General features: G+C 42.6%; 1 protein-coding gene across 7 annotated transcripts in view; it reads right to left on the reverse strand.

Moving 5' to 3' along the window:
- Positions 1 to 25,780, reverse strand: part of col15a1b (collagen, type XV, alpha 1b) — a 37,006-nt gene that overhangs the window by 7,514 nt on the left and 3,712 nt on the right. For 3 of the 7 annotated variants that reach the window (XM_055032703.1, XM_055032702.1, XM_055032701.1), the window contains exons 1-29: positions 18,125 to 18,877; positions 14,896 to 15,083; positions 14,514 to 14,723; positions 12,860 to 13,012; positions 11,391 to 11,465; positions 10,545 to 10,634; positions 9,957 to 10,086; positions 9,259 to 9,299; positions 8,905 to 9,075; positions 8,351 to 8,377; positions 8,194 to 8,256; positions 6,951 to 7,028; positions 6,800 to 6,862; positions 6,578 to 6,715; positions 6,082 to 6,249; positions 4,977 to 5,030; positions 4,751 to 4,786; positions 4,522 to 4,659; positions 4,313 to 4,372; positions 4,196 to 4,231; positions 3,654 to 3,695; positions 3,273 to 3,335; positions 2,353 to 2,388; positions 2,123 to 2,206; positions 1,675 to 1,740; positions 1,439 to 1,474; positions 939 to 1,001; positions 526 to 615; positions 92 to 127 (exon numbers count right to left, since the gene is read on the reverse strand). In XM_055032703.1, coding sequence (XP_054888678.1) covers positions 92 to 127; positions 526 to 615; positions 939 to 1,001; positions 1,439 to 1,474; positions 1,675 to 1,740; positions 2,123 to 2,206; positions 2,353 to 2,388; positions 3,273 to 3,335; positions 3,654 to 3,695; positions 4,196 to 4,231; positions 4,313 to 4,372; positions 4,522 to 4,659; positions 4,751 to 4,786; positions 4,977 to 5,030; positions 6,082 to 6,249; positions 6,578 to 6,715; positions 6,800 to 6,862; positions 6,951 to 7,028; positions 8,194 to 8,256; positions 8,351 to 8,377; positions 8,905 to 9,075; positions 9,259 to 9,299; positions 9,957 to 10,086; positions 10,545 to 10,634; positions 11,391 to 11,465; positions 12,860 to 13,012; positions 14,514 to 14,723; positions 14,896 to 15,083; positions 18,125 to 18,503 — 2,814 coding nt within the window. In that variant the 5' untranslated portion in view covers positions 18,504 to 18,877. Of the gene's footprint in view, positions 1 to 91; positions 128 to 525; positions 616 to 938; positions 1,002 to 1,438; positions 1,475 to 1,674; positions 1,741 to 2,122; positions 2,207 to 2,352; positions 2,389 to 3,272; positions 3,336 to 3,653; positions 3,696 to 4,195; positions 4,232 to 4,312; positions 4,373 to 4,521; positions 4,660 to 4,750; positions 4,787 to 4,976; positions 5,031 to 6,081; positions 6,250 to 6,577; positions 6,716 to 6,799; positions 6,863 to 6,950; positions 7,029 to 8,193; positions 8,257 to 8,350; positions 8,378 to 8,904; positions 9,076 to 9,258; positions 9,300 to 9,956; positions 10,087 to 10,544; positions 10,635 to 11,390; positions 11,466 to 12,859; positions 13,013 to 14,513; positions 14,724 to 14,895; positions 15,084 to 18,124; positions 18,878 to 25,780 lie in introns of those variants that run through there. The other 4 variants (XM_055032706.1, XM_055032705.1, XM_055032707.1 and 1 more) reach the window with 3 other exon arrangements.

Consider the following 25,780-nt stretch of genomic DNA (forward strand, 5'->3'; position numbering starts at 1 on the left):
GTTAGACAACTTTAGTGTCGGGGTTGTCAACTTCTTCTTAAATTGACATTTTAGGAGTGTAACGCCAGGAAACGTAAAATATTGAACTCACCACAGGCCCGATGGCTCCTGGGAAGCCCCGGTCGCCCTGGGAGATCACAAAGCAGTACAGTGAAACATAAAATTATGGAGTAAAAACAAAATGACAATGATTTAAATATATATGATTAGCATTTATACATGTGTTATATATGCCTTACAACATAGCACAGATGAGACATTTTTTCAAAAAGTTATTTTTATCACAATCTGGTGTCCATCATAACTTGTGTTGCTTTTCTCGTCCGTTTCTTTCTTTAATATTTACATTTCTACTTCAAATGTGTTTTTCCTCAGATGACTGGAGTGACCGACATTCACTGAAGCGTTGTGATTTTATTCAATTCTAACAACAGAGGCAACGGCAGTTCTGATAGAAGTGCGCGCTTCATCTTGATGTCTTAAACAGAACATAAACAAGTTACTCAAGTTGTTGTTTTAACACACCTTTGGGCCCTTTGGACCCTGAGGGCCCCTCGGTCCAGATAAAATAGATCCATCTGCAGCAATTGTCACGCCAGGTTCGCCCTTTTCTCCCTGTAAAAACAAATAAAAAGCAAAAAAAAAAAAACAAAAAAAAAAAAAACATTAAAAATAATACAAAAATCACAATATTTTCAAAAATATTTACGACTGATACGCAAAGAGATTTTCTGTATGACTGGTGTTCCTCAGCAGACACCCAGCTGGAAACTCAAATATCCTACAAACAAAGAGCTGTGACGTTGCACTGATAACAACACTCTTCAGTGTGGACTGCTGAGGGAAGGAGGCTGAATCATGGCGATTTTCACAGTATTTTTCAGAGCCTGTCAGGGTGTGTCTGCTGCTCATTAAGGTTGTAAAATCTTGTTGCTAACCTTCTCTCCTGTAGCTCCGTCAATACCTTGAGGGCCTCTGTCTCCTTTTGGTCCTCTGGGGCCCTGGGAAAGGGACTAAAGTCAGTAAATTGTGCAATCTAAAAATTACAAAGACAGAAATAGCAAGAATGAGACAAATACAAAAATGCCCAGGGAATTAGCTAGAATCATTTCCATACAACAATATCTTCGGCTGCTTTTGGTAATAGTATAATGTAGTGTGTGCAACCCGAGGACATCGGGACGGAGTCATTGACCGTCTCGAGTCTGAAGGTTCAGGACGGACGACCGTAAAACTGGACGTTCATTTGTTCGGTTTTGCCATTTTGGAAATTCTACTGCTAATGGAAATATATGAAGTGAATTCTTGTCAAATTAAGCAGCTGGTTTACTGAAAAAGAAACATGATGTGGCAAACAGACTTTCACAGAGTCAGTGAGCCACGGAGTCGGTGGGGCCAACGGGCGCAGCGCGCAGTGGAGCAGCAAAAAGTTACTCACTGGAAACCCAGCTTGTCCCGGCAAACCTTCAGGGCCCTGGAGCGAGTCAAACACACACAAACACACACTCATGTCCGCACAGGAAAAGCAGCGACTCTCGCTTGTTTATCTATTCTGACAAATCCATAGCATTAAACTTTGATTACACTTTCATAGTTCTGAAAAAACAACAACATTTAATTGATTATTTAATCAACTGAATACACATTTGACATGTGAAGCCAGAGAGCACACACCCTGGGCCCCGGGGGCCCTCTGAGCTCCGTCAGGTTTAGCATCCCGTCTGTCGCGTTCTGGAGCAGCTGCAGACAGAAAACATGATTAGAAACACAAAGCATCTTTTAATGACTTCACCAACAATATGGTGAATGTATTACAGCAAAAGTAGTGCATTTAATTTTTAATTTTTTTAATTTTACTTTATTTCTTTTCAAATTTGTGCTTTAAACTGACTGCATTCAAACACAAAATGTTGTCAGAAGAATTTAATTTCAACTTTGGCCCTTGTAAATCTGTCACATTTTGCATGGATTTGAAATGATATTTCATTTAAATAAGAAGACTGGGTGATTGTGTGTGTGTGTGTGTGTGTGTGTGTGTGTGTGTGTGTGTGTGTGTGTGTGTGTGTGTGTGTGTGTGTGTGTGTGTGTGTGTGTGTGTGTGTGTGTGTGTGTGAACGCCTACTTCCTGTAGGTTTACAACAGGTCCTGGAGGTCCAGGAGGCCCGGGCGGTCCTATGATACCGAGCCCGTCAGCACCTGCCTCACCCTGCGGTGCCAATATTTACATTTATTAAAACTGTGCCTGGAAGCAAAATGCTTATTTTTTTCATATATTTTTTCTATATATTTATCAGACCGAAGAATTCGACTTGTGCTTCATAAATCATTTACAATTTTATCCAATCTCCCTACCTTTGGTCCTGGGATGCCTTTTTCTCCTTTGGACCCCTGTTTGAAAGAAGAAATAAGTATTTTTATTCTACTTAGCATCAACTAGAATGTTTTGGCTACAACCACAGTCCAACTAGTCCAACTAGTCACAAGGCTTTGCACTAACAGATCAGTACAGATTAGCTGGAGCTCCGATGTGTAAAACACCATACAGTGACATAAATTTCACTTTGGGTTTGTTCAGGGAGGAAATCAAAGAATTGATTACAAAATCTCTTCTTGGATTCCCTTCAACAGTCACTTTATAAAATGTCCTAAATCTGACAGGAAGGCATTTTTTCTAATTCTGTAAAGTTTCACAACTTTGGGACACAGGAGGAGTGAGTGAGACCCCCACCCTCCACCCCACCACCCCCACCGTCTTGAAATCTAACGAGATCAGTCTCCAATGTTTGTGTTGCCTTTGTGTTAGTTTGTGCGGCTGTCATTTTAAAGACATTAAGAAAAGTTTCCAGAGGTCAAGAAAGGTCAAGAAGCCCCCAAACTCGCATCAAACCGGGCAAAATTGGTGTCAGTCACCTTGTGCTGCTCCGTGCCGCAAAAGCGTGAGTGTGAGACTTTGCTCCAGCGACAAACGATACATTTATTCACATTTTACTTTTACTTGTCTTTAACAGGGACGTCCGATTTTAAAACACCGCTTTTACAGCCGATAACTTTACGTATATTTTCCACCCGTTCGACAGCAGACTTCGCTTCTCTGCTTCAGTGTGACGCCCCAGAATCCTGCGCTGCATCAACATCGTGTTCCCATGCCAACCCAACGGCAACAACATGGAAACTAATACCATACGTTAATGTCCGCACTGTTTTCCTCGTCGTGCCAGCGTGACATGAATGCGGATGTACGGCGTCATCACCGTGTCTCTGTCGATGCTTACTCTAGCGCCTGGCAGTCCTGCAACGCCCTGAAGGCCGTCCGGCCCTCGCCTCCCTGGTTCCCCCTGAAACGACAGAAGTTATCGAGTTCAACATCAAGTGGACATTATGCATTTACATATTTGCCCGATGCAGTGAAAACAACACGCATATCTTTTGTACACAATGTTCCAGTTTAGTTTTTGACGCCGTTTGTGGAAGCGATGCGGCTTTAGAGGGATTTTCTTCAGCTCTGGAAGCAGTTTGGTAAAACAATGATGGCGGCAAGGAATTCGCTTCATATAACATCTGAAGCCCATTGAGCAGGGCTGGATGAGAAGCTGACAGACAGCAAATTGTTTGCAAAAGAAATGTGATTAAATTCGGGTTTGGAACGGCCCCACCTTAACAGAAATCCCAGGAGCTCCGGGTGCGCCGTCCTCGCCCTGAAGGCACCAGAAGAAAACTGTCATTAATGAAGCAAATCATTCCGCTGCCCACAGACTGTGTTTTATTGAAAATTTCACCAACATAGAATCGTGCGTAACAGTGGCATGGAAAGTGGAATGTGGCTTCCTTTTTGTTTTTTTTACAGTAGAATGCGGGAGCCGAACATGTGAACAAATCGGTGGAGAAAAAAAAAAGACAAAATCCACCAGTTTCCAAGAAAATTGGAATATGTGCAGGAATATTTTTCAGCTTCTCAGGGTGATTTGCAAATGGTCTAATCTTCTTCATTTTGTTTCCGTTTTTTCTCATCTCAACAGTCACAAGCTGTTTTATCGATATTTTCTCATAGGCTAACAAGGAGCTGCACATAATAGTGCAACTCGTACGCGCCTGTTTGCGTTGATCCCTGAAATCTGTATTTGTTGTTTATAAAATTGCGTCGGCGACATATTGAAAGTGTGAAAAAGTCAAGGCGGTGCACATATGAAGAGATTACCGGTGGTCCCGGGGGTCCTGGTACGCCAGGAGGGCCCTTGGGACAAAAAGACAAGGAAAAAATTTACCACCTATTATTAAGAACACACACATGAACATACAGATGATTTACACTGACCTGCGGTCCTCTTACTCCTGTCCTAATTAACAAGTCGCTCTTTCCCGATCCTTCCACGTCCTTTGAAAGAGAAACACAGAAAACAGTCTTGTTTGTAAAACGCTCTAATGTTGTGAATGAAGAACCCACTCTTCTTTTGTAATGTGCCCTTATGTTCATCTATGTTTTGTTTCATTCCTTGGTCTGTGTTTGACGTAAACTACAATCACCTCAACAAGGACTTTGGTTCCTGGAGGGCCGGGTGGGCCCGGCGGTCCTGGTGGACCTGCATGTCCCTTTCTTCCTGGTCGACCATTGGGCCCTTGGAGTCCAGGAGATCCTGGTGGGCCCACATCTCCACTTTCACCCTAAGGAGACGAAGGCACACAGATCAGCTCTTGTTTACTCATTCAGTGGAAATCAACACAGTCCTGTAACTGTTTGAACTCAATTCATTACCTTTGGTCCAGGTGGTCCAGGTATCCCCTGGTCACCCTGAAAGTATAAAAATACAGCATGAACAAAAAAAAAAACCCCAAAACAAACAAACATTCCTTTATGGTGACGGACAACATCTCTTCCATCTGCCTTGTTTACTGAGGGCCAAAAACAACTAGTAAATCAAACTGTGTAGGAAACAGTCAAATCTATTGTGTTGTCATCAATTTCACAAAGACAACCGTACCTTTGGTCCAGCAACCCCTGGTGGGCCCGGGGAGCCAGCTGTCCCTGCAGGACCCTGGACGGATGAACACAACCAGCCACGAATTAAATGGCTGCTTAGGAACGACGAGAAAGCGAAAAGTAGCGCAGTGCATGCTAACATGGTGACAAAGCTCTCTGTTGACCCCCTCAGGCTTTCCAGCTGGGGTCAACGCTGAGTTTCACAGAGAATAGAGGAAGGGAGTAATGACAGTCGGTTTTATGAAGACATGAAATCATCCATGGGATCGTCACCCTGAACCGCATGCAAATCTAGACTGGTAACTTAGACACATATGGCATGACGGTAGCGGCGTTAGCGACTGCAGTGGCGTGGATCATTTCTCCATCTCACTATTCATCTTCACAGATGAAATAATGAGAGTACTCAGCCATGTTGGACTGCTGTTTAATGCAATCCGCCCCCTTGTGCATGCAGAGGGTGACATGCGCGTCCCTCAAGGTGCCATTAACAGCAAAAGTTTCAAAGGTTTTAGAGCAGAACGTGCTGCTCCAAGTGGATACTAAGAAATGAGTTGTTCATATTGATGTTAAACAGAATTCCTCTATTATTCAAGCAACATGGCAGTGTAGGAAAATCATACGGATGCTGATCTGCTGATCTGTCAATGATGAGACTTGTCTAGGTACAGTACAAACTGGGCTAGCATTAGCATAGCCGCTGTTTGTTCTTTCCATTGGTAATTAACAAAAAAAAAAAAAAGAAATCGTGAATCTAATTTGTTCTTCAATATTATACGCATCACGATGAAAGCGTTTTCATACTTCCTGTTTTATGTTGAGATCAAATGTGCAAAATAATTTAGAAAAATTAATCAAAGGACTCAGTTTGATTTTAACATAAAACCGAAGTTCACCTGAAAGCTGTTTCAGGTAAACAACCACACAAGCCCCGAGAGATTGAATTTGAAACACAAGCACAGGCGTTCAGCGGGAATTTCATCACAACGACGAATGCGTCGTCTTCGTTGTGTCTTCACGGAGTTTGGCCGCTGCTACGCATGCATTGGATTGCACTTCTGTCATTCATCGTTCCCTTATTCCTGGGTGAAACCAGGCTAGTGTACCTCGCCTGAGCCCCAGGCGGGCTCAAGCCCAGAACCCGAACCGACGCCGGAGGCGGAACTGAAATCAGAACCGGAACCGGTGGCGAGTTTTGCATTGAGAGCTGACGCCAGCTCTGGACCCAGAACTGAATCAACAGGCCCAGAGCCACTTGAGTCATCCTCAAATATCTGCAAGAAAGTAGAGGAGACAGAGAAATGGCAAGAAGATGGATGGACAGGAAAAATGAGGTTACAACAGGATGGGGTGACAGGAAAACATGGATACCACAGAGGTGACAGAGACAAATGTAGACATAGAGGTTATACACAGAATCAAACATCAATGTGGTGGAAGAACCTGTATCGTGATTGGAAATGCAACGAATGAAGCATTTTTAGATTTACAGTCTGGGGGCCTGATATAAAACACGGATGACTGAACACAGTAGCATAAACATAAACAATTTACGTTTTTCTACTTGTATCTAAATGCACCTCAAGCTGACAGGTAACTTACTGGTATTCCCTGTTCGCCCGGAAGTCCATCACCGCCAGGTGCGCCCGGAGGTCCGATATGGCTCGGGGTCAGTTCTGATGACAGTTGGGGTGCAGGAGGCCCGGGTGGTCCCGGAGGCCCCGGAGGACCTGCTGGACCCTAGAAATCGAACAGAAATGGAATCATCTCAAATGATTGTAAACTTTTATCCGTTTTTTTTTTTTGTTTTTTTTTGGCTCTTACCCTATTGAAAATAGTATCAGTGTCCAGATCCTCAAAGCCAGAACCAATGGCATCTGGTCCATACTAAAACATTAATATGATGTTTGTTTTCATTAAAAATGTGAACGTAATTTTATAAACCGTCTGTGAAATCTGATCATAGCCTGCTCACCGGCACACTGCGGGATCTGGGAGGGCCTGGGGGTCCCGGAAGACCGGGGGGGCCTGGCAAACCAAGGCCTGGCTCTCCCTGTGAGCAGAGAAGACATAAACATTCACTTTTCCCTCTTTTGTCTTTTTAAAAAAAATCTAATTAAGAGACTAAACAATTTTTTTTTGGTTAATGCCATTAACCTTTTCCGATTAAATGATTTGCTAAGAATTGAGATTAAAACCCAATCAATGCCAGAACAGAAACAACCTTCGACTTCTCCACTTATTGTTGTTTAGGTTTTTTTTTTTTTTGACAACTTTTAAAAATATTGCAGATTTCAAATTAAACATGTATTATACACAGCATATAAAAAGTGCAGCTGGTTTATTTCACTCCTTAATCATTTCACAGCTTTATTGCTGGCGGCTCACTCTTTAAGGTGAAGAAATTATGCGTCTACTGCTGGACGTTTCCGGCCAACCATGTGCAGAGTCGGGTATTAACTAGATCAATTTACTCAGTTACATGTACTCGAGTAAATTTTTTTTGAAAAACAAAAAGTCCTTTTAGGAGTATTTTCACTATGCTTTACTTTTTATTCATCATCGAGTCATTTTATTATAAAGTATTGCTGCTCTTACTTGAGTAAGTAACTTACTACCCACTGAATGAAGATCAAATATGCCTTCACCAAAAAATCACCAGACAAAGACACACACCTCTAGTTTTTGTTAAAGTTCGTAAGCTGTTTTTTTTTTTATTGGAAGAAATTGATTTTGACAAATTTTCTTTTGCCTAATTTTGCTATTTTTCATCGCTTATATAAATTATTGACATTTTTGTTATCAAAATGACAAAATTTCCACTTGACTTAATAATTTTGGCCATCTGATGTAATTTTTAAACATTAAAGTATTAATAATTTGACCAGTTACTCAATACTTGAGTAAACCTTTTACCAAATGCTTTTTTCTTCAATTCTTACCTGAGTAATTTCTTGGATGGCTACTTTTTACTTTTGCTTGAGTGTGTTGATGTGATTCTACTCTTATTTGAGTACAATGTTTGGGTACTCTCTTCCGACCTCTGGAAAATGGTGGTACAAACTGGTGTTTGTACCACCAGAGATCACACCAACGATGTGATCTCTGGACAGTACTAAACGATCATATTGGGCCAGTCTTGAACATATGGACTCTGTGTCTCACATTGAAAACACATGCAAATGTTGCACCCAGCCTGGGATCATTTGTAGACGCACCTTGTCTCCTTTAGCTCCAGCCTCTCCGCTCAAACCCGGAAATCCCTGCTGTCCTTTTTGACCCTGATGGGAGAACCGCATCTCCGTCACTCACGCGTCATGAACAGCAGCAATGCAAACACAAAGAAAGACGAATTCCCAGTGTTAAGATGCTCACCGCTTCACCTTTTTCACCTTTGGCTCCCTGCAAAAAGTGAAAGTGAAAGATTCAAAAGGTTAGGGGGGAAAAAATGGCCAAACAACAGACAACAAAACTCTTCTAATTGTTTGAGACGGGCCATCTCTTCTGAAACCAGTTTACCCACTTGAGACACAAGACTGCAGTATTTTACGTAAGTATTGAGGCAAAGGGTTTGGGATTCTTAGTTTGCTGGTGGATTAATATTCCAAAAATATTCTAAATTATGGATCAACTGAGAATTTAGGGATGAAACTTCAATATGAATTCTGCTCTGTTCGGTCGCACAAAGTCAATGACTCTTCATCAGTGCAAACAAAGCATCTGCATAACAAAGCACAACCTTAAGTCACATTATGCACACATGAAATATGGAATATTTCAGCACTGTGATGCTTTAATAAAAGGCTCTGTGGCAATGTGACAAAGCTGCTGATCAAATGGTGTGAGATGTATGGGAAGCCGCAGCCATTTACTTAAAACAGCGGCTCTTCTTACACAACTGAAATGCAAGGTAGTGAAACAAACAAAACCTTCTGTCCGTCGCCCCCTGGTGTTCCCGGGGCTCCAGGAGGTCCTTGCGGCCCAGGTTTCCCTCGGCCCTCTTTGTGCACGTAGCGAGGTCCCGGAGAGCCAGGAGGCCCCGGTGGCCCCGGCGGTCCACGAGTTCCTGGTTCCCCTTTCAAGCCGGGCCTAATGGCAACCTGCACATTTCAAGTCTTTAAAGCCCAAGTTTATATTTGCTAAACTTTAATTCGGTCTGTGTGCGTTTTTATATGATTGAAACAAATAGGTCACTGACGGAATGAATAAATAAATTTAAAAAATTTAAAAGTAATCCAGTGGGTATTTTCCAGTAGTAAAATGTTGACGATGTGTGTACTCACATGTCCAGGTCGCTCTCCTGCCTCTTCTGTCCGATGAGACTCTGAGCATATAACATTTTGTGTTGACATAATAATTCACACATAATAAAGAAATCAGCTAAACAAATGAAGAAATGAATTATAAATGAAAGCCCGACTGCTGATTTTTCAGACGTTATAAAACAAGGACTAAAGTGAACAGCATGTAAGTCTTTCCTTACAGTCCCTGTATTTTTGGGTCAAATAAACAATGCCCAGCAAAAGTTTTCACATTTGATCAAATTGTAAAAGTTCCAGATGTTTCACTGTGGGGACGGTGTGTTCAGGGTACGGTGCAGTGTTCGTCTCCTGCCACAAGGTTTTGCGAGGAGGCCAAAAACCACAACTATTTCCTCATCTCCTTTTGAATGTTTGCCATGGTGCCGAATGGCAATTAGGATTTTGATTACGTCTTTCCTTCTTCCGTTTAGGATCTTTTAAATACTCGAAGTATTGGTTTCAATCGAGGTCGATGACTCCCATTTGCAACTAAAGTAAAGTGAGCTAAAACCAAGTATTTTCTTCCCAATTCACAATTATGTGCTAATGGTGAATTGGGCTATTCTCTAACGTTTGTCAAAATCTTTGCCATAAGTTTTTTAACGAGGCACCCTGTTAAGAAAGAGGAAATAAATCAATAAATCATTTCCACCGGCAACATTAAGAAGTCGCTTCCTCGCCTGTTATCAGCAGATCCTCATTGGCTGCTGTTGGAGTCATGTGACCAGAATACCCATCAAGCTCCACCTCTGGCGAAACAGTGGGCGGAGCTTCAACAGGGAAGCTGCTCTTGTCCTTCAGAGAGACGACCTTGAACAGAGAAGATTGTTAAAAACGGATTGTTGTCGGTGAGATCAAATAGGTTCTCCCTGGAAGAAGCAAAAAGTAAATATATAATAATGCATAATTGACATGTAATATGATAGTAACGAGAGAAGTGACGATCCAACTACATCACACATGATTTCAATCAAGACAGTGTCAGATATTATCAGGTTCATAAATTCTTTCCTGCATCTGTTTACAAACAACAACAAAAACCCTTCAAAAATCAGGAATCTGTTGGGAGATCTAAAGTGTAGATTAACAACTCCAAATGTTTAAAACCTCCTTAATATGTTAGGAGCAACTATTCTGCCTTAGAAAGACAGTTTCCTTTGAAGATTCTCCCTTTACTGTTGATTCTGGGTTTGTTTTGGGGTCAAACTGACTTCCTGCCTGTGGGAGGAGTAAAGAGCCAACAACGTGGAGAGAAGAGAGCCACCTACTGGCCGCCTGACGCCATCTTCCCTTTTTCTGGAGTCCACCTCTGTCTCTCTGTCATCCATAGGATCATCTCCGCTCGCGTACCCCGAGGCCTGTGTTCGTTAGGAATTTAACGTTTGTTGAAAAAGGTAGAATCATCATAGATGTTTTAGAATGAAGGGTTAGGGTTAGGTTAGTGGAAATAAATCCCTTAGTTTCACAGTAAAACCTCGTGTCTCTATTAAGGGGGCTGCTAAATAACAAGACACATTTTAATGGCTCTGCTGAAACTTAAGCTGCCGCTCTATAATAATATTATTTTTTCTTTAGATTTTGCATAAAAAAATTGCCGAAAGCTAAACAATTGTTATACGAACAACATATCTCCAGATAATTGGAATCACTGATGCAATTTTCAGCCTTTGCATAAAGATTATTTTCACTCATTTGCAACAGTTGTGTTGGCAAATAACAGACTTTATCAAATAGTCGTATAGTTGTGATTGGTCGGTTTCAGCAAGGTGCATAATCACGCAATAATACTCTGACTGAGAATATACAATAAAGTATGAGAATTTAGTGTCAAAACAGTCTCTATTGTCAAAATAAAAGCTTAAAACAACTCAGATTTCTTTGCAAAACATAAAGAAATCATCCTCGCTCATAATTTTTCTCTGCATTTAGCCTTTTTTTTCCCCACTTACTGACACACTGATATGTTGTTGTTTTTTTGCTTTTTTCAAAAATCTACACCATAAATAAATACATAACAACAACCTCTTGGTAAATAGTTGTTCCACAAGAGGGCGCTCCAGCCTAACATGTCTGCTGGTTCTAACCCGTTTATCTGCTGTGTTTGAGTGACTCACATACGAATCGTCCTCCTCACACTGCTCCTCCGCTGCTCTGGGATCATCCCTTATGATCAGCTGCTGAACCGACCCCTGAAGATGGACACACATAGAAAATAGAGACAAAACTACTGTAGTCACACCAGCTGCCTCATGAGATAGGGATGATTTCCATCACATTTACGGTGCCCCCAGTCCATAAACGCACTGATTGAGAAAGGACGCCATGCCACACCGGAGCGAACCCGCTCTGTGACCTAGATAGAGCCGAGTTGACAAACTGCTGCTGAGCGGGCTCACATTCTGCCTCTCATGCTTCAGATAACCCATTGAGGAAGTCAGGCCACTTTGAACAAATGCTAAATGAAGTGATGATGACTGCACTGGCTCACCACGGCAATGGGAACGGATCACGTTCAACCAGTAGCCAAGTTGGTGTAATATCATCGCTGCAGCTTGGAAAACCCGCCTATTCTGAATGATGGATTCACACACATTGTTGGCCGTATGACAATCTAAACAAAGTTGTTGCGAAGTCAAATAAGTTTTTTCCTTTTGTGGAAAACTACTTAGGGGTTTCCCTAACTGGCACAATCCAAGCCTTTGCCTGGACCACAACTAAGACATGCTGACATTTCAGACTTCCTGGTCTGTTATTGGTTTACTCCCCCGTGCTTCCTTGCTGTCCTCTCCCGGCCCCTCCTGTTATTTCCTCTCATCTTGCCCTCTGATCTTCTGACACACACAGGACAGAACCGGGGCAGTCCCACTGGACGCACGGGGATCTGTGGAATGCCGAACCCCGTTTTTGGAAAAAAACTCAGTAGTTACATTGACTGTTGGTGAATATCTTTTTCAAGAAACTGGTGATGTTGTGGGTTAATAAGGTGTGTGAGACCTGCCATGTTTTTGACTGTGTTTACATCACGGAGAGCGCCAGCTCCAGCGGCAGCTGCTGCTACTTCTGCGACAGCTGGAAATATATAGGACAGATCTTACATACATCCATGTCTGTGTAAGACCTGGGATGGCTGGATATTTAGATAACTGTTACTAGAAAACCATTAAACTGATAAAACTCAACGGCCATTCCTCTGAAAGCAGGAAACAAGCTGAAATTTCTATGCAGCTAATCAATTCGGATGCGCCTTTTGAGACAACTTTCATTTGATATCTGCGATAACGAAAAGCATTCTGCTTCTAAAGTGACCGCTTTCTGTCTCCGCATCCGCGATGGCGGACGAATTGAAGCCAGAGCAGACATGGAATAATTGGACTGAACGCTGGAACATTTCCAGAGGAGAGAGATGAAGTCATGCATCTCCTCTCTGCAGCATGGTAATGAGAGGCCCATCTGCACACAAATAGTGACGCGTTCTTCCCTTTTTGTTTATCTTTATTTGGAAAAAGCGCTTTTTGTAACCATTCACCAGTACATAAAAGAGGAGAAAAACACACCAGATGCACGGATGATTCGTTTTACTCACCTCAAACTTATCGAGGCCTGTGCTTCCTGCATTTGCGACAAAAATGCCAGAGTTTTGTGAAAAGGTGAGTTTCTCTGGCCTGCGGTGGAAAGTCGTCCTCTCGGCCTCGCCGCAATCCATATAAAGACGCACCTCATTATTCTCCACCACCAACTGCAGCACAGACAAAGGTATTTAGTATTTTTTTTCTAATCCACTCATACATTCAGTGTTTTCTATGTGTCATACAATTCAACGGCTAAACATTTCTGGCTACTTCTTTATCTTTGTTATGTGCCACATCCAAAAATAACAAATGTTCATCTCCATTTAAAGCTAATATTGAGCTAAATATTGAGAACAATCATCTAGTAATCCTGACCCAAGGTTTTATTATCTTAAGAGAAGTGGCAGTGGGCCGCCTGCTCCCTGTCAGTGTAGTAAAACCAGAAGAAAATGAAAAAAAAAAAAGTCTACCTCTGTTACTTGTTTCACTCAAGTTTATTCAAAAATCTTTCATAGAACAACTGCAGTACTGGTCACTGATCGTTACATGAAGGAAAAACATTGACTAGTTAGTGCAAAAAAGAATTTTCCATTGCTTAAAAATGCTGCTTTGTACGCCATCTTGGACTCTTTAATACAGGTGTGTTTCTGTGATGTCACAGTGTCGCGCTGTGATGTCACAGTGTCGCTCTGTGATGTCACAGTGTCACTCTGTGATGTCACAGTGTCGCTCTGTGATGTCACAGTGTCGCGCTGTGATGTAACAGTGTGACACTCTGTCGCTTGCGATGTCACTGCTTGTTGCTTGTGTCTTCTTTGCTGAGTTCCACCATTGTGGTTGTGCTTGTTTGGGTGCAAAATGGCACATTTTGACGTGGGATATCTCACAACACCAACAACCCGTTGTTGGTGTTGTTGATATTTTTGTCCTTCCGAGTGGGGGGACTGTGTTCTGACGAGTTCAGGGTCTAAAGCCGAACTTGTTGAATGAAGAGGGTATAAACTCCTGGAATTTGTTGGGTGATCTAATAAAAGAAACAGAATACACTTTCTGGATTTTAATGTGAAATGTTGTCAATTTGTCAGATTTTAAAAAAAAAAATTTTCTTTCAGAAAATTATTTTATTATTTTTGAATCCCTTCTGTCAGACAAACTTGGTGTCAATCAACTCGACCACCTTTGTGCAGGTTTGTGCAGCAAAATGTTTTGTTTGTGCTGCTTTGGCTTTGAAGATTTGGACGGAATGTGAAAGGTCATTCTGATGTCATAAAAAGTCGCATCCGAATGGCCACGGGACGTCTGCACCGTGTCAGTGTCTGTCCAGTGACCAAAAGGTCACTGGACAACCTTTTGACCTTTAAACTTTCATAAGCATCGTCAAAGCCAAAGCAGCACAAACAAAAGCATTTGCTCCTCAAACCAGCACATAAGTGGCACAAATGTTTGACACCATTTTCGTGTGATTTGAAGAAGGTGGGGTGAGAGGGCAACTCCCCTCAGATAAGTTAGTACTAGATTTTATTATCTTAAAAGAAGAGTGAATGTATGTAAGACAGAAAATGGTAAAAACAAAATAAATAAATAAAATAAATACAACGTGAGAAACTAAAAACAAGCAACAGATTTGGAAAAGAAAAATGAAGACGATTAATTTCTTTAGCGGCCCACCGTGAACCGTGTCCACTGGTCGGTCATGTCCGGGACGCTGAAGGCGGCGGCTTTGCGGCTGTCGGTCGCCTCCTCTGTGTCGGTGTAGTACAGAACGATTCGCTGGAGGCCCCCGTGGACCGGGGTAAGGGCCAAACCCAGCTCCACCACCTTCTGATGGGCGTCGGTGATGGCAAACAGGACGCCTCCTCTCTGGGTAGTCGGACGCACCTGAAGGGGACGGAAAGAACCGGGAAAATCAGAGACGCTGAATGACACATACGTTTTACACACATGAAGTTTTTAAGTTCGATAAAGAAGGGACATTGTTTAAAATCAGCACCCTGGCGATTCCTCTGATAACAGAACAAAGTTTGAAAGTGTCTCGGCTTGGAGTCAGTACCGTGACAATAATGGCGAAGTCCCTGTAGAAAGGCCCGGGAACAAAAGTCCTCGTGAGTCGGCCGACATTGGCCTTGCTTCCAAAGCTGTGCGCTGGAGACCCCTGGAAACCGTTAGTGAAGGAGACGGCGGGAGGCAGAGGGAAGCCGATCAGATCCAACAGGTTCAGGTGACTTCCTGAAGCTTTCTCTGACAACGCAAAGGTGAAAAGGTCAATGACACGAGAGCAACTCTGGATGAAAACCCGTCGATCCAGTTAGGGAAAGGAGGCGTTGACGTTTGTACTTCGGATGCAGACACTGACGCCTCATGTTGTGTTGATGACATTTCTAACAGCTGTGCACATCTGTCTGCTGCCTCGCTAATTCATCCCAGAACCTGGGACTCAAAGCGCAGAAGTACGCGCGAATCGCTCCGACGAGGCTTTGATTTGGGCTGACCTGATCCAGAGGGCCACGCATCGCTGCCCTGCCTCACCGACATAATCGCTCCAAAAAGAAAAGCACGCACCGTGTGTAGTAATTAGAGTAATCTTGGTGTGTGTGTGTGTGTGTGTGTGTGTGTGTGTGTGTGTGTGTGTGTGTGTGTGTGTGTGTGTGTGTGTATGTGCGTGCATGCATCCCCGTGATTCCCCTCCCGAAGGAGCCTTTCTCCCGTAGCAACAAGATCAACATGCTGGACAGGTTATAGCCCCATTCATCCTATATTTCTGTCATGTGCATAAACACACACACACACACACATAGACGCATGGAAAACTCACACTCCAGAACACGCACACAGACCAGACCGGACCAGACAGGCCAGCATTCGCTTGCCTCTAATTCGTCGGTCCTAACCAGTGGAAACGAGTGCGATTAGAGGTTGTGCGCTTGCGTGTGTGGGTGGGTGTTCTGGAGCGCGTCACTCACACAGCTACATGCTTAAAAGTTTGCCAACAGAGGTGGAAAGAGGCGCAAACAAAGTCCACGTGCCTGAACTGAGACTCTCCTCGGACCTCGCGCCTGCAGTCCAGATGTGCAGAACGGAGGTTCAGACCAGCGTGATCCGTTTTGCTCCTGCGCTGTGAGGTTATAGTTTGAAATTAAAAACGAATCCAACACTTGACCTGGCTGCAAAAATCTGTCAATCACATCATCATTCGATGTTTTTTATTTATTTATTTATTTATTTATTTATTTTTAAATTTTCTCTTATAAACTCTGTCAGTAATATTGCTTGTGAATTATAATAATTATAATAATTTGCGTTTTAAAAAGCACATCATCAGATTCTGCCAGAGTTCAGAGGTAACCACGGTAGCATTTACTCAGTTACATTTACTCGAGTAACTTGTCTTTAAATTTACTTTCAGGAGTGGACCTTTTACTTTTACTTGATTAAAAATATGTTGAATTAGTGCTACTCCTGAAAATTCAGTCCAGTTTTTGGACACTCTACCCGCCTCTGGGTTCTGGTAAATCTAGAACCATGCGACTGTCAGGCGCCGTGAATGATGATGATCTGTATCGTATTTGGATGTCATCAAATGGTAAAGCTCGATTAGATCTGAGTGATGAAGCACCACAATAAATCAACGACAACAACAAAATCAAACCCATGGAAGATTGGTTAGAAGAACAAGAATCTTACTATAACCTGATTGAATTGCAGTGGATCCCGGGGAGAGCTGGGCAGAAATTCAGATCTGTAAACCTCAGTGAATGAAAGAAAGAAAAGCTTAAAAATATTATTGAAATGAAACATTTCCAACTCTGTAAAACTCCAGAACTGTGCCTTGTTATATTCTGCATCTAAGTATTTGGTTTCGACTGTAACTATCACTATAAAAGGCTTTATTATTATTATTATTATTATTATTATTTTTTTTTCTTTGTAGCTTGACATTTTATTTGGGTCTGGAAAATCTATCCCCGATTTTATCCTGGGTTTTCTTCATTTCGACACACATCCAGACTCGGAAAACAATAAAGCTCTGCACTTTTCCAGACTTTTTTTAAAAAGACTATCTATCAAAACGAACAGTTTCTACCGCCAACCTTTCGACCTTTTGTGACTGAAGCATCAGCCTCACTCACAGCTCCATTGTGTGCATAAACCTCTGAATTATTTCTGATTATTATTTTCTCGTTGCCAGTAAATATCCAACACTACCTCCCTTTCACCATTGATTCTGTTTCATTCAACGTTTTCCAAACACCAAACAACCGGATCTGTCACTTGTCTAATTACAAATTTGGGGTCATGTTCTTCCCTGGTCACAGTCCCTCCTCCTCCTGTAGCTAATCCTTGTCATGTTGACCACATGAAAGCTTCCATCAGCTTGTTGAGTCTCGTAAAAACCAATATCACTGACTCCCTCCTTGTGGCCATCCATAGCCTTTTAATCCCTCTCCGACCCTGGCTGCCACATAAAAGCTTCCAGCTGCCTGACCCGCTCTCTCAAGGTTTCTTTTTTTTTTTTTTTTTGAGTCCGCAGACTGAGCTCGGACCGTTTCATGGGCAACGTGTGTCACATACCTCAAATGCTCTCAGGATCACAAAACACACTGGGAAAACCTTCATTCTAAGAAACATCAGGACACAACCTGCAGATTGTTTTAAACCAATAATTGCTTAATATTGATGAAAAAGTTTCTTGTTCCACTGGCAGATTATTTCACTTATGGTCTTGTTATAAGTGAAATAACCTGCCTATGGAACTAGTGCTGTAAAAATCAATATCAAGGAAATATTTACTTAAAATAAGCTCCTATGTCTTGCGGACGATTTAGTGTTTTTTGCAGTGTACAGAGGCATTTTTGGGGGATCCAGAAAAATGCCACTGTGGTGCAACAGTGAACCATTCCAGGAGGAAGAAACCTGCTTCACAAGTGACCTCATTAAGTCTGGTCACAGAACAGCCAGAAGCATAATTTAAATCACTGCATATCCCACTTTCCTCGTGGTCAGTGTTTATGATTTGATGACAGGGAAAAGACTGGGCAACGGTGGCCACTACTTGAGAGTACCAAGACCAAAATCAGGGTTGACCAAAGAGAACACGAAGGCCTGTCTCGTGTTTCTCACAACCACCGCCAGTGTGTTTTTTAGGCATGGAGGTCCAAAACTGAAACATCCCCCCCCAGTGGGTCATTGGATCAGTGAGATGACTCTACCAATGTCTCACCGACTTTACTTTCTGTTTGTGAGGCTGAACTGTTCAGAAAAAGCCATTTGCGATCACTCACCACTCTTCCATTGTTTCAGTGGTTTATTCTCGGACCTGCCTTTGGCATTTCCACCTGAGTTCGCCCGAGACGACGGTGTCAACGTTTTCTCATTGTCGTGGGAAACTAAATCCCCTGAGGCGTGCGGAGAAGAGGACGGCGCAGTCCACCCCGACCCCGTGCCCTCCACAGGGTCTGCTGTCACCTCCGTGCTCCCCTGTCCCCTCTCCGACGGAGTCCACTGGGTGGTGGAGGAAGGCTTCTGGGGGGAGCCGGTCGGAGAGGTAAGGGGAGGAAACAGAGTGGTGGTTTGTGGCTTCGCCCAGAAAAAGTTCCACCACTGTGCACACACCGGAGAGGCCAGGAAGACCAGGACGACACAGAGGCAAACTGCTCCCATCCTCTTCTCTGTGGCGGCGAGGCTGAAGGTAGTTCGATCGGTATCACACTCAGTGCAAATGCTACTTTCCCATCTGCAACAGGTGATGCAGGACTCTGAAGGAAGTGAAAATCCAGGAGATGATGTCGACACAAAAAAAAAGCCCAAAAAAAAAAAAAGCCAAAATACAATTATCTGGGTTCCAACTCCTTGTTTTTCTGGTTTCTCTCCTCTTCCCCCTTTATTCTCTCTTCTTCCTGTCTTTGTAATGACTTATTTTTCTACTGCAGCCTCTTGCTCCGACTCTGCGAGGTCTCCTCCCCTCCACACCTCCGCACGTTTTTCTCCCAGTGCAATTTTCCTGTCGACTCCTCTAGAGGGGCCGACTCGCATGGCTCTTTTATCTCAGATTAAAACAAAAACAACAATAATAATTATCTGCGATCTCATCTGTGAAAAATTAAAACCCAGAGTTTAAATGCGTGACAATAAGAATCAGGTTTCAGGAAAAGAAAGACAGACAATGACTGTGTCTTTTGTCAAATCTGCACGAAATACTTGAATCGAGACGTGTGAACAATTGAATTAGAAACAAAATTGCATTCTCAAAAGGATTTAGCAAATCTCCAGTTTGGGGTTGAGAATGTCATCCAGCAATCTGGCACTTTTGTTGCATATCATGCATCTGCATTCTTTTTACTCATCTTCTGCATTTTTTTCTCGGCTTTGATGAAAGTCAAATTTGTCAGGGTCATTTAATGAAACTTTATCGATGTTAAAACAGACTGTACCATACAATACTGGCGCAGCTGTGAGACATGCATTGCCGAGAAAATTCAAAGAATATGGCGAGAGACGGCGTTTAGAAGCCAATGCGTTCAGTTCTTCTCCTTCAGAAACAAAAACTCGAGTGGAATCGTCTATAAACTGCAACCTCTCTCTCTCACGCAGCAAATGCAGGGGCCCCCGCGTCCCGATTATGACAAAGAGACGCTTGTTCTGTTGCATTGTGCTTCCATAAATGTTTGGTGAGATCCAAGATGAGGGTCTGGACACAGGGTGGAAGCGTCTGCTTAGGCTGAGGTCCGATTGAGTGTCGTCGTCAGAACACTGTGGGAAAAAAAAACCTGTGGCGTCATGGAGTGAGTTTAGAGGGAGAGTCCATTTGATTGTGTGTTGCTCTTTCAAAAGCCGAGCAGTTGGGTCTCTGCTCCAACGGGGAACACTGCGTGCGTGATCCCTTGAACACAACTCGATGAAAAGAACCCAAAAGTCCAGCCATGCGCAGTGGAACAGCAGTATTATCAAAACATTCATTGACTTTAGCTAAGCATGTCGGCACTATCTAAAAACACAAACCAAGTATTTACTAGAAGGAATCTCCCTCATTATATGTCGCGTCTTCCCCCCCCCCCTTTTTTTTTGAAGACTTTGACCCTATTAAAAGGACTTCTGGATTCCTGAAGGAGTGACCCCCTTCACCCTTCACCTTTCATTTACTGACTGCTTTACCTAGCAACCACCTCACAATAAACCCTAATTGGTTTAGTGTCACAGCCAATCCAACAAAGGATGGAGGGGGAGAAAAAAAAGACCCCTCTGGAAAATCACATTGTGTCAGAGGAAAAAAAGGGAGTGGGGAAAACTAAGAATATAAGAATATATTTTATGGACAGACAATTAAAATAAGCAGCGATAACGATGAAGTAAGATTAAATGACATCTTTTCAAACATAAGTTAAGAGAGAGCAAACATCTTTCAAACCTAGTTTGTTCCTCACCGTAGACAAATAGACAGAAGCATCAAGCGCTGATACATTCTGAATATTCTGATATGTTTCGCAATCTTACATTGCAGAATATAGAAACGTAAAATTTGAGCGTTTAACTTTGAAAGAAAAAAAGTGTGCGTTTGCAACAGAAGGAACATCCACTTAAAAAAAAAAAAAAGGTAAAATGATGAAAGCACATTTTGTGGAGATCTTAAATATCTTGAGATATCAGCCAGGAAGTTGAATTCCTGGGGGGTCAAAGGATGCTTCTGAATGACCCCAATCGTGACACGCAATTAAGGAAAACAAAGTCGGTGCTTTGAAGTGGCCACAGCAAAGTCCTGATCTCAGCTCCAGAGAAAATCTGAAAAGGCGAAGCTCACAAACACAACTCAAAACACGCAGATGCGGTGAAAAAAATTCTGGGTTAAAATCAAACAAATAGCTAGAAAAGGTGTGCAAGACCCTGGCTTTGAAGCAAATAACACAACAGTCTCTTTCACCTTGCGCTGGCCTTTAGTAAACAGGAAAAAAGGAAAAACTGAAGCTGCTCACTTTGGGACACACTGAAGGTGTTGTTCAAGTGTTTTAATCTCTGCTGCCACCTCGTGGACAAAATCAGCAAAACAGCAATAAATGAAAAGTCGTCTGAGAGCTTCTGTTGCAGGTGCAGTGTTTCATTTTGTTGCAGAAATTGTCAAATATTTGCAGAATTGACATAAAACCTGTTATTGTTACTGATGACTGAACAGAATCAGTGGAAGCCACCCGTGCAGAGAGACGGATGCTTCAAAATTAGGTGCAAATCGAAATCACGTGTGAAAAAATGCACATAACACACTTCTTACGAGTATATATGGTCAGCAAACTTCGGTGCTAATGAAAATATAAATAATAAACATCCAGTCTAATAGACATGATCAACTCTGGCACAAAACATAATGCAAAAAAAGCAACTCAAACGGAAAACTTTGTATTTTTATAAGGTTTTCTTTTTGAAGAACCAAATGTGACTCAGAGGATTTTATTTCAAGGAAACAATTTTTTTTCCCAAAGTTGTTCAGCAAGCTAAAGACTGGAGGAAACACACAATGAAGAAATCTGTGTGCTGTGTTTCGATCTCTGAGTTGGTGCATGTCTCACTTCGACCCGGGTTGGATGGACAGACCACGGACAGGCCGGTCCTCTGACCGCGGGGCGGTCTGCAGAGGTTAACAGAGACGACCTGTTCTCGCACATTTGCACCGCGTTGCCAGCGGTCAATGAAGCCTGTGTTGGCTCTCTGTTTTCTCTGAGATTTATCCTCCTTCCTCCTGAGCTGCTTTCGAGTCAGGAAAATTTGCGGAGAATATTTTCAACGACTGGCCAAGTCACACTGATTGCCAGACAGCAAAAAAAAAACAAACAAAAAAAACAACAACAGTGTTCTGTTTAAGTTGTTCTTTACAAATACTTTATTTAGATTTATTTTTTATGATAGAAAAATGGCAACACAAAACTGAAAAGAAGCAGAGAACACAGATAAAAATCTGAAAGGTTTATGGCGATGATGTAGTCAAACCCCCTTAACTGTGACCCTAACCCTAACCCTTTCTTTCTTTTCCTCTTCCACGTCACAGTTTGTCATTATTTTGTGTTGGCCTGCCATTAAAAATAAAATCCAAACAGCATTTATTGACGGCGAAAGAGTTCAAATGGTTCAAATACTTCTGATAATGACCTGACAGAGTCAGAACAAGAGTTACCGGGCCAAATCTCGACTTAATGGGAAGTCCTGCATTTGTCAGAAATGCTGAAATGAAGTCATTTGCATACATCTAACAAAATGTTAGAGTTTAACTTGCCTGACTTTGTCACTCAAGGCTCCATCCCCGAGAGGCGGTACTGGAGCCGTCAGTTTGGGTTCAGTGGTGACTGTAGCAGAAGGTCGGCATCTGACCGTTTGATCAAATCTCCTTTGTGTCTCGGACAGCAGGTGGCAGACAGAGTATCTGTGGAATGTGGCAGATGATAATAGACGTGCACAAACACACACGCACGCGGGCGCGCACACGTTTGCACGCATGCAGACATTTCCCACCAACTTCCAAGAACCTTCAACCAACTTCTTGAGAAAAAAAAAAAAAATCATTTCAAATCTGTGGATAATTTCAAGGCCTCACTGCATCTCATCCGGTTACGATCACACAGGGAGCGCCTCAAGTTTCTGTACCGGAGACACAAGTGTTTGTGTTCGTCACTAACTTGTACTGAAGACGTGTTCAAATTTGTTTTGTTTGCTGAAAACATTTGGATGGAGGCAATAAGAGCTAAAAAGAAAAAAAAAAGGGGGGGCCCAAATAGACTGTAAATAAACTATAATTTAAAAAGTAAATAAAACTAATTGTGTTTTATAAAGTACATCTCACATAATTTAGAAGCACCACTAGGAATAAAGGTCAAAAAACACAACTTTCAGCGGATCTTTGACATGCAGTAAATGCGCATTGATTTGAACAAGTTCTTATTGAAGTCTTATGTTGTCTTTTCATGTTTCGCAAATAATGTTTATGGTTAAAAAGCGATATTCTTGCAGAGTTCGGCGCCTAAAGGTTGTTCCGAATCAGCCCAAATATTGATCAAAACAATCAATATGAACTCATTTCAGAAAGAGCTGTATGGCTGTTTACTTGACTGATAATATGTTGAAGTAACTTTTGCCTGAGTCCATTTCTTGGCCGATCTGCCCACCTCTGAAAATGACGATATGACTTTGGCCTGCGAAGACCGTCGTTGTCAAGGCGACAACAAGCGACTCATGACTTTGGCGCACACAGCCGCCACACAGACACAGCTGCACTCAGTGACTCGCTGTAAGGCCCACTGCTCCATGCAAACGGATGACCTCCCACTGTTTGGAGTCAGTGGGAGGTCAGGAGTGGACGTCTGCTCAGAGACACTTTCCATTCGATCAAATGTCAACGTTTGTTGCTGCATCGGTTGCCTCTGGCCTCAAACGTCCCTCGTCCTCTCACAGTTTAATTCCTGTCGCTTTGTTTCATTAAGTGTTTTCACGCACCGCTCCTGTGCAGGTGGAAAAAGATCGGGAAGTTTCTCAAGCCTGGACAAAATTGAAATCTCGAAAGTGATCAGCAGTTTTGGATTTTGCTCTCTGCTTCAGGGGGGAAATGTTGTGTCCATCTTTTGTTTCTCCTCTACTTCCTTCCACACTTCCTCGTCCAGTCTCTCCTTTTTGTTCTTTTTATTCTTTTCCCCCTTAAGGATTTGGGGAACTTTTATACTTCCTTTCCTTCCTCCATTTCTTGCTTCCATTTCTTCTCTGTCTACTTCTTCCTTCACTCCTCCTGGTCTTTGTTTCTCTTCCTCTATTTGTTGAGCCTTTACTCCTATCTGTCTTTGTGTTTCTTTTGGCTCCCTTCTGTCCTTCATTGTGTCCTTCTTCCTCTTCCTTTTTTTTCTTGATCATTTCCTTTATTCCTCCTTTCCTTGTCACATGTCGCCTTGTTCCCTCCATCCCTTCCGTCTGTTAATGTTAAGATTTAAAAAGTATGTACAGACACAATCACACAAGTAAAATGCAAACAATCACTTTCAATGCAAATGAGATTTACGCCAAAAATTGCTTTGCTACGTCTTATCTGCAAATGAACAAGAGTTGAACCTATAAATCTTTTTAATCAATAGTCCAACATCATTTGAAGTGGCTTTAAACTCGGCTGCAGACGGATGCGTTTTGACTGATTTACGTTTTCCCACGTCAGCCACTGAATTCTTCCACCGCGGCTCTCAGCGTGTTTGTGGTGTTTGATCAGCGGTAAGTGTTGTTCTCGCAATGAAAGGCAACCATTTACAGAAATGTGGCAGGAAAATATTAGCTCATGCTTGTTCCGCAGTCCCACTGGCGGAAGACCATCCACTGACCACAACAGGAAGGAAACCGCAAAACGCTGCCGGCGTTTGGCCCTTGTGCTGCCTTCCTGTCTGCGTACCGAAGGCCTGCACAGGTGACCAAACATTGAGTAAATCAGCATCGGATCTGTTTGTATACAGAGAAAGACTGAGTATTCCTGTTCGCTAAACACGCTACGTTCCTGCAGCTCAGCGGCGAGCTTTATGAAAGCTCAGTTTACAACACTGCAGCTAAATGTTGACAGTCGGCTGAGGATGCAGCATTTACAGTGTTTATGATGGTAAAGAGGGCGACACACACTCGGCAGGGAACACGGCACCGTGATGTCATCATGTCGTCAACCGCATGAAACGAGACATGAGCTGCTCAACGCCTGGGATTTTGTAGGGTTTGTTTTTGGCGAGTTTGGAAGACCAGCCAATCCTGGGAAGATTCCTGCCTGCTTCCTGGTTTTTTCTTTTTCCTCTCCGTTTGTGGACGACAGTCTTTCTTTCTCGGCTGTTCCTGGATTTTCTTAGATCGAGTCACGAAGTGATTTTGACGTAGTTCATGGTTATTCAGGTGATTTGTGATTAACATACAGCCGGCTTGGTTTGGATAGTTTTTCAACTTTAAATGAATTAAATCACAATTCAAATTGTTGGGCTTTTTTCGTATTTACTTCAGTTATTTTTGTTCAATATTAAAATTGCTTCAATTATCTGAAATATTTATGTCACAAAGAACTGAAACGAGGGTAAAAAATTCCCAGTTTACCAAAATGTAAGAAAACGGGGGAAGAAGAAAAAAAAACACCTAAGAAACTTGTTTATACAAGAAAGGTGAATCTCAGGTCGGAAAAACCCCATTTCAACCAATTAAAATAATATTTTAAAACCTAAAAGCTGCTGAAAGGCTGTCTGAAAGGCTGTGGAGAGCGACGAAGGCGTCCTCACCGGCAGCCATTCATACACAACTCTTCAGAAAGAAACCATGGACACAGCGCACACCAACAAAAAACAGACGACCACTGGCATCTCCAGGGTTTGCTGTGACATTTCAAAGCGGCTGTCTGCAGTCAGGTCAGCTAATGACCGACGACGGCTTTTCACTGGCATCTTTTTCATTTTCACCCCAGGTACAAGGCGGTTTCCCCCCGAATGCTAATGACTGCAGGATTGCTATGGGGATGGCATCATGGAAAGTATGACGGAGCGCAGCCACACAAAAAGAGGCCTTATTTTCTTCCTTCCAGAAGGAGAGAGAGAATGATTTTCTGTTTTCACATCACATTGAGTTATACGTTGTTCCCCCTAAAGCAAAGACACCTCTCACAGTTGACCCATTGTGTCCAAAACGTGTTCGAACCAAAGTGGTTTTGGACCAATGAGCGCATTCCAGACTGAACGGCATCACAGTGTGGGTGTTCGGTACGCCGACGACTTTTGGGTGAAGGTTTCTTCCATGTGACTTTATGAAGCAGCTTCTGCCAGGTTACTCAGTCGTAAAACGCTCAACGGAGCTCAGAGGGGCTTTTCTTCCTGCGACATCAGAGACCAAACAAGGTCGGCGGAGAGAAGGAAAATTGGTCCAAACGAACACGAACAGCAGTGAAATACTTTGCAGTAAAAATAATT

The sequence above is a fragment of the Poeciliopsis prolifica genome, unplaced genomic scaffold, assembly GCF_027474105.1.
Source record: "Poeciliopsis prolifica strain line A6 unplaced genomic scaffold, Auburn_PproV2 SCAFFOLD008, whole genome shotgun sequence".
Taxonomy (NCBI): Eukaryota; Metazoa; Chordata; class Actinopteri; order Cyprinodontiformes; family Poeciliidae; genus Poeciliopsis; species Poeciliopsis prolifica.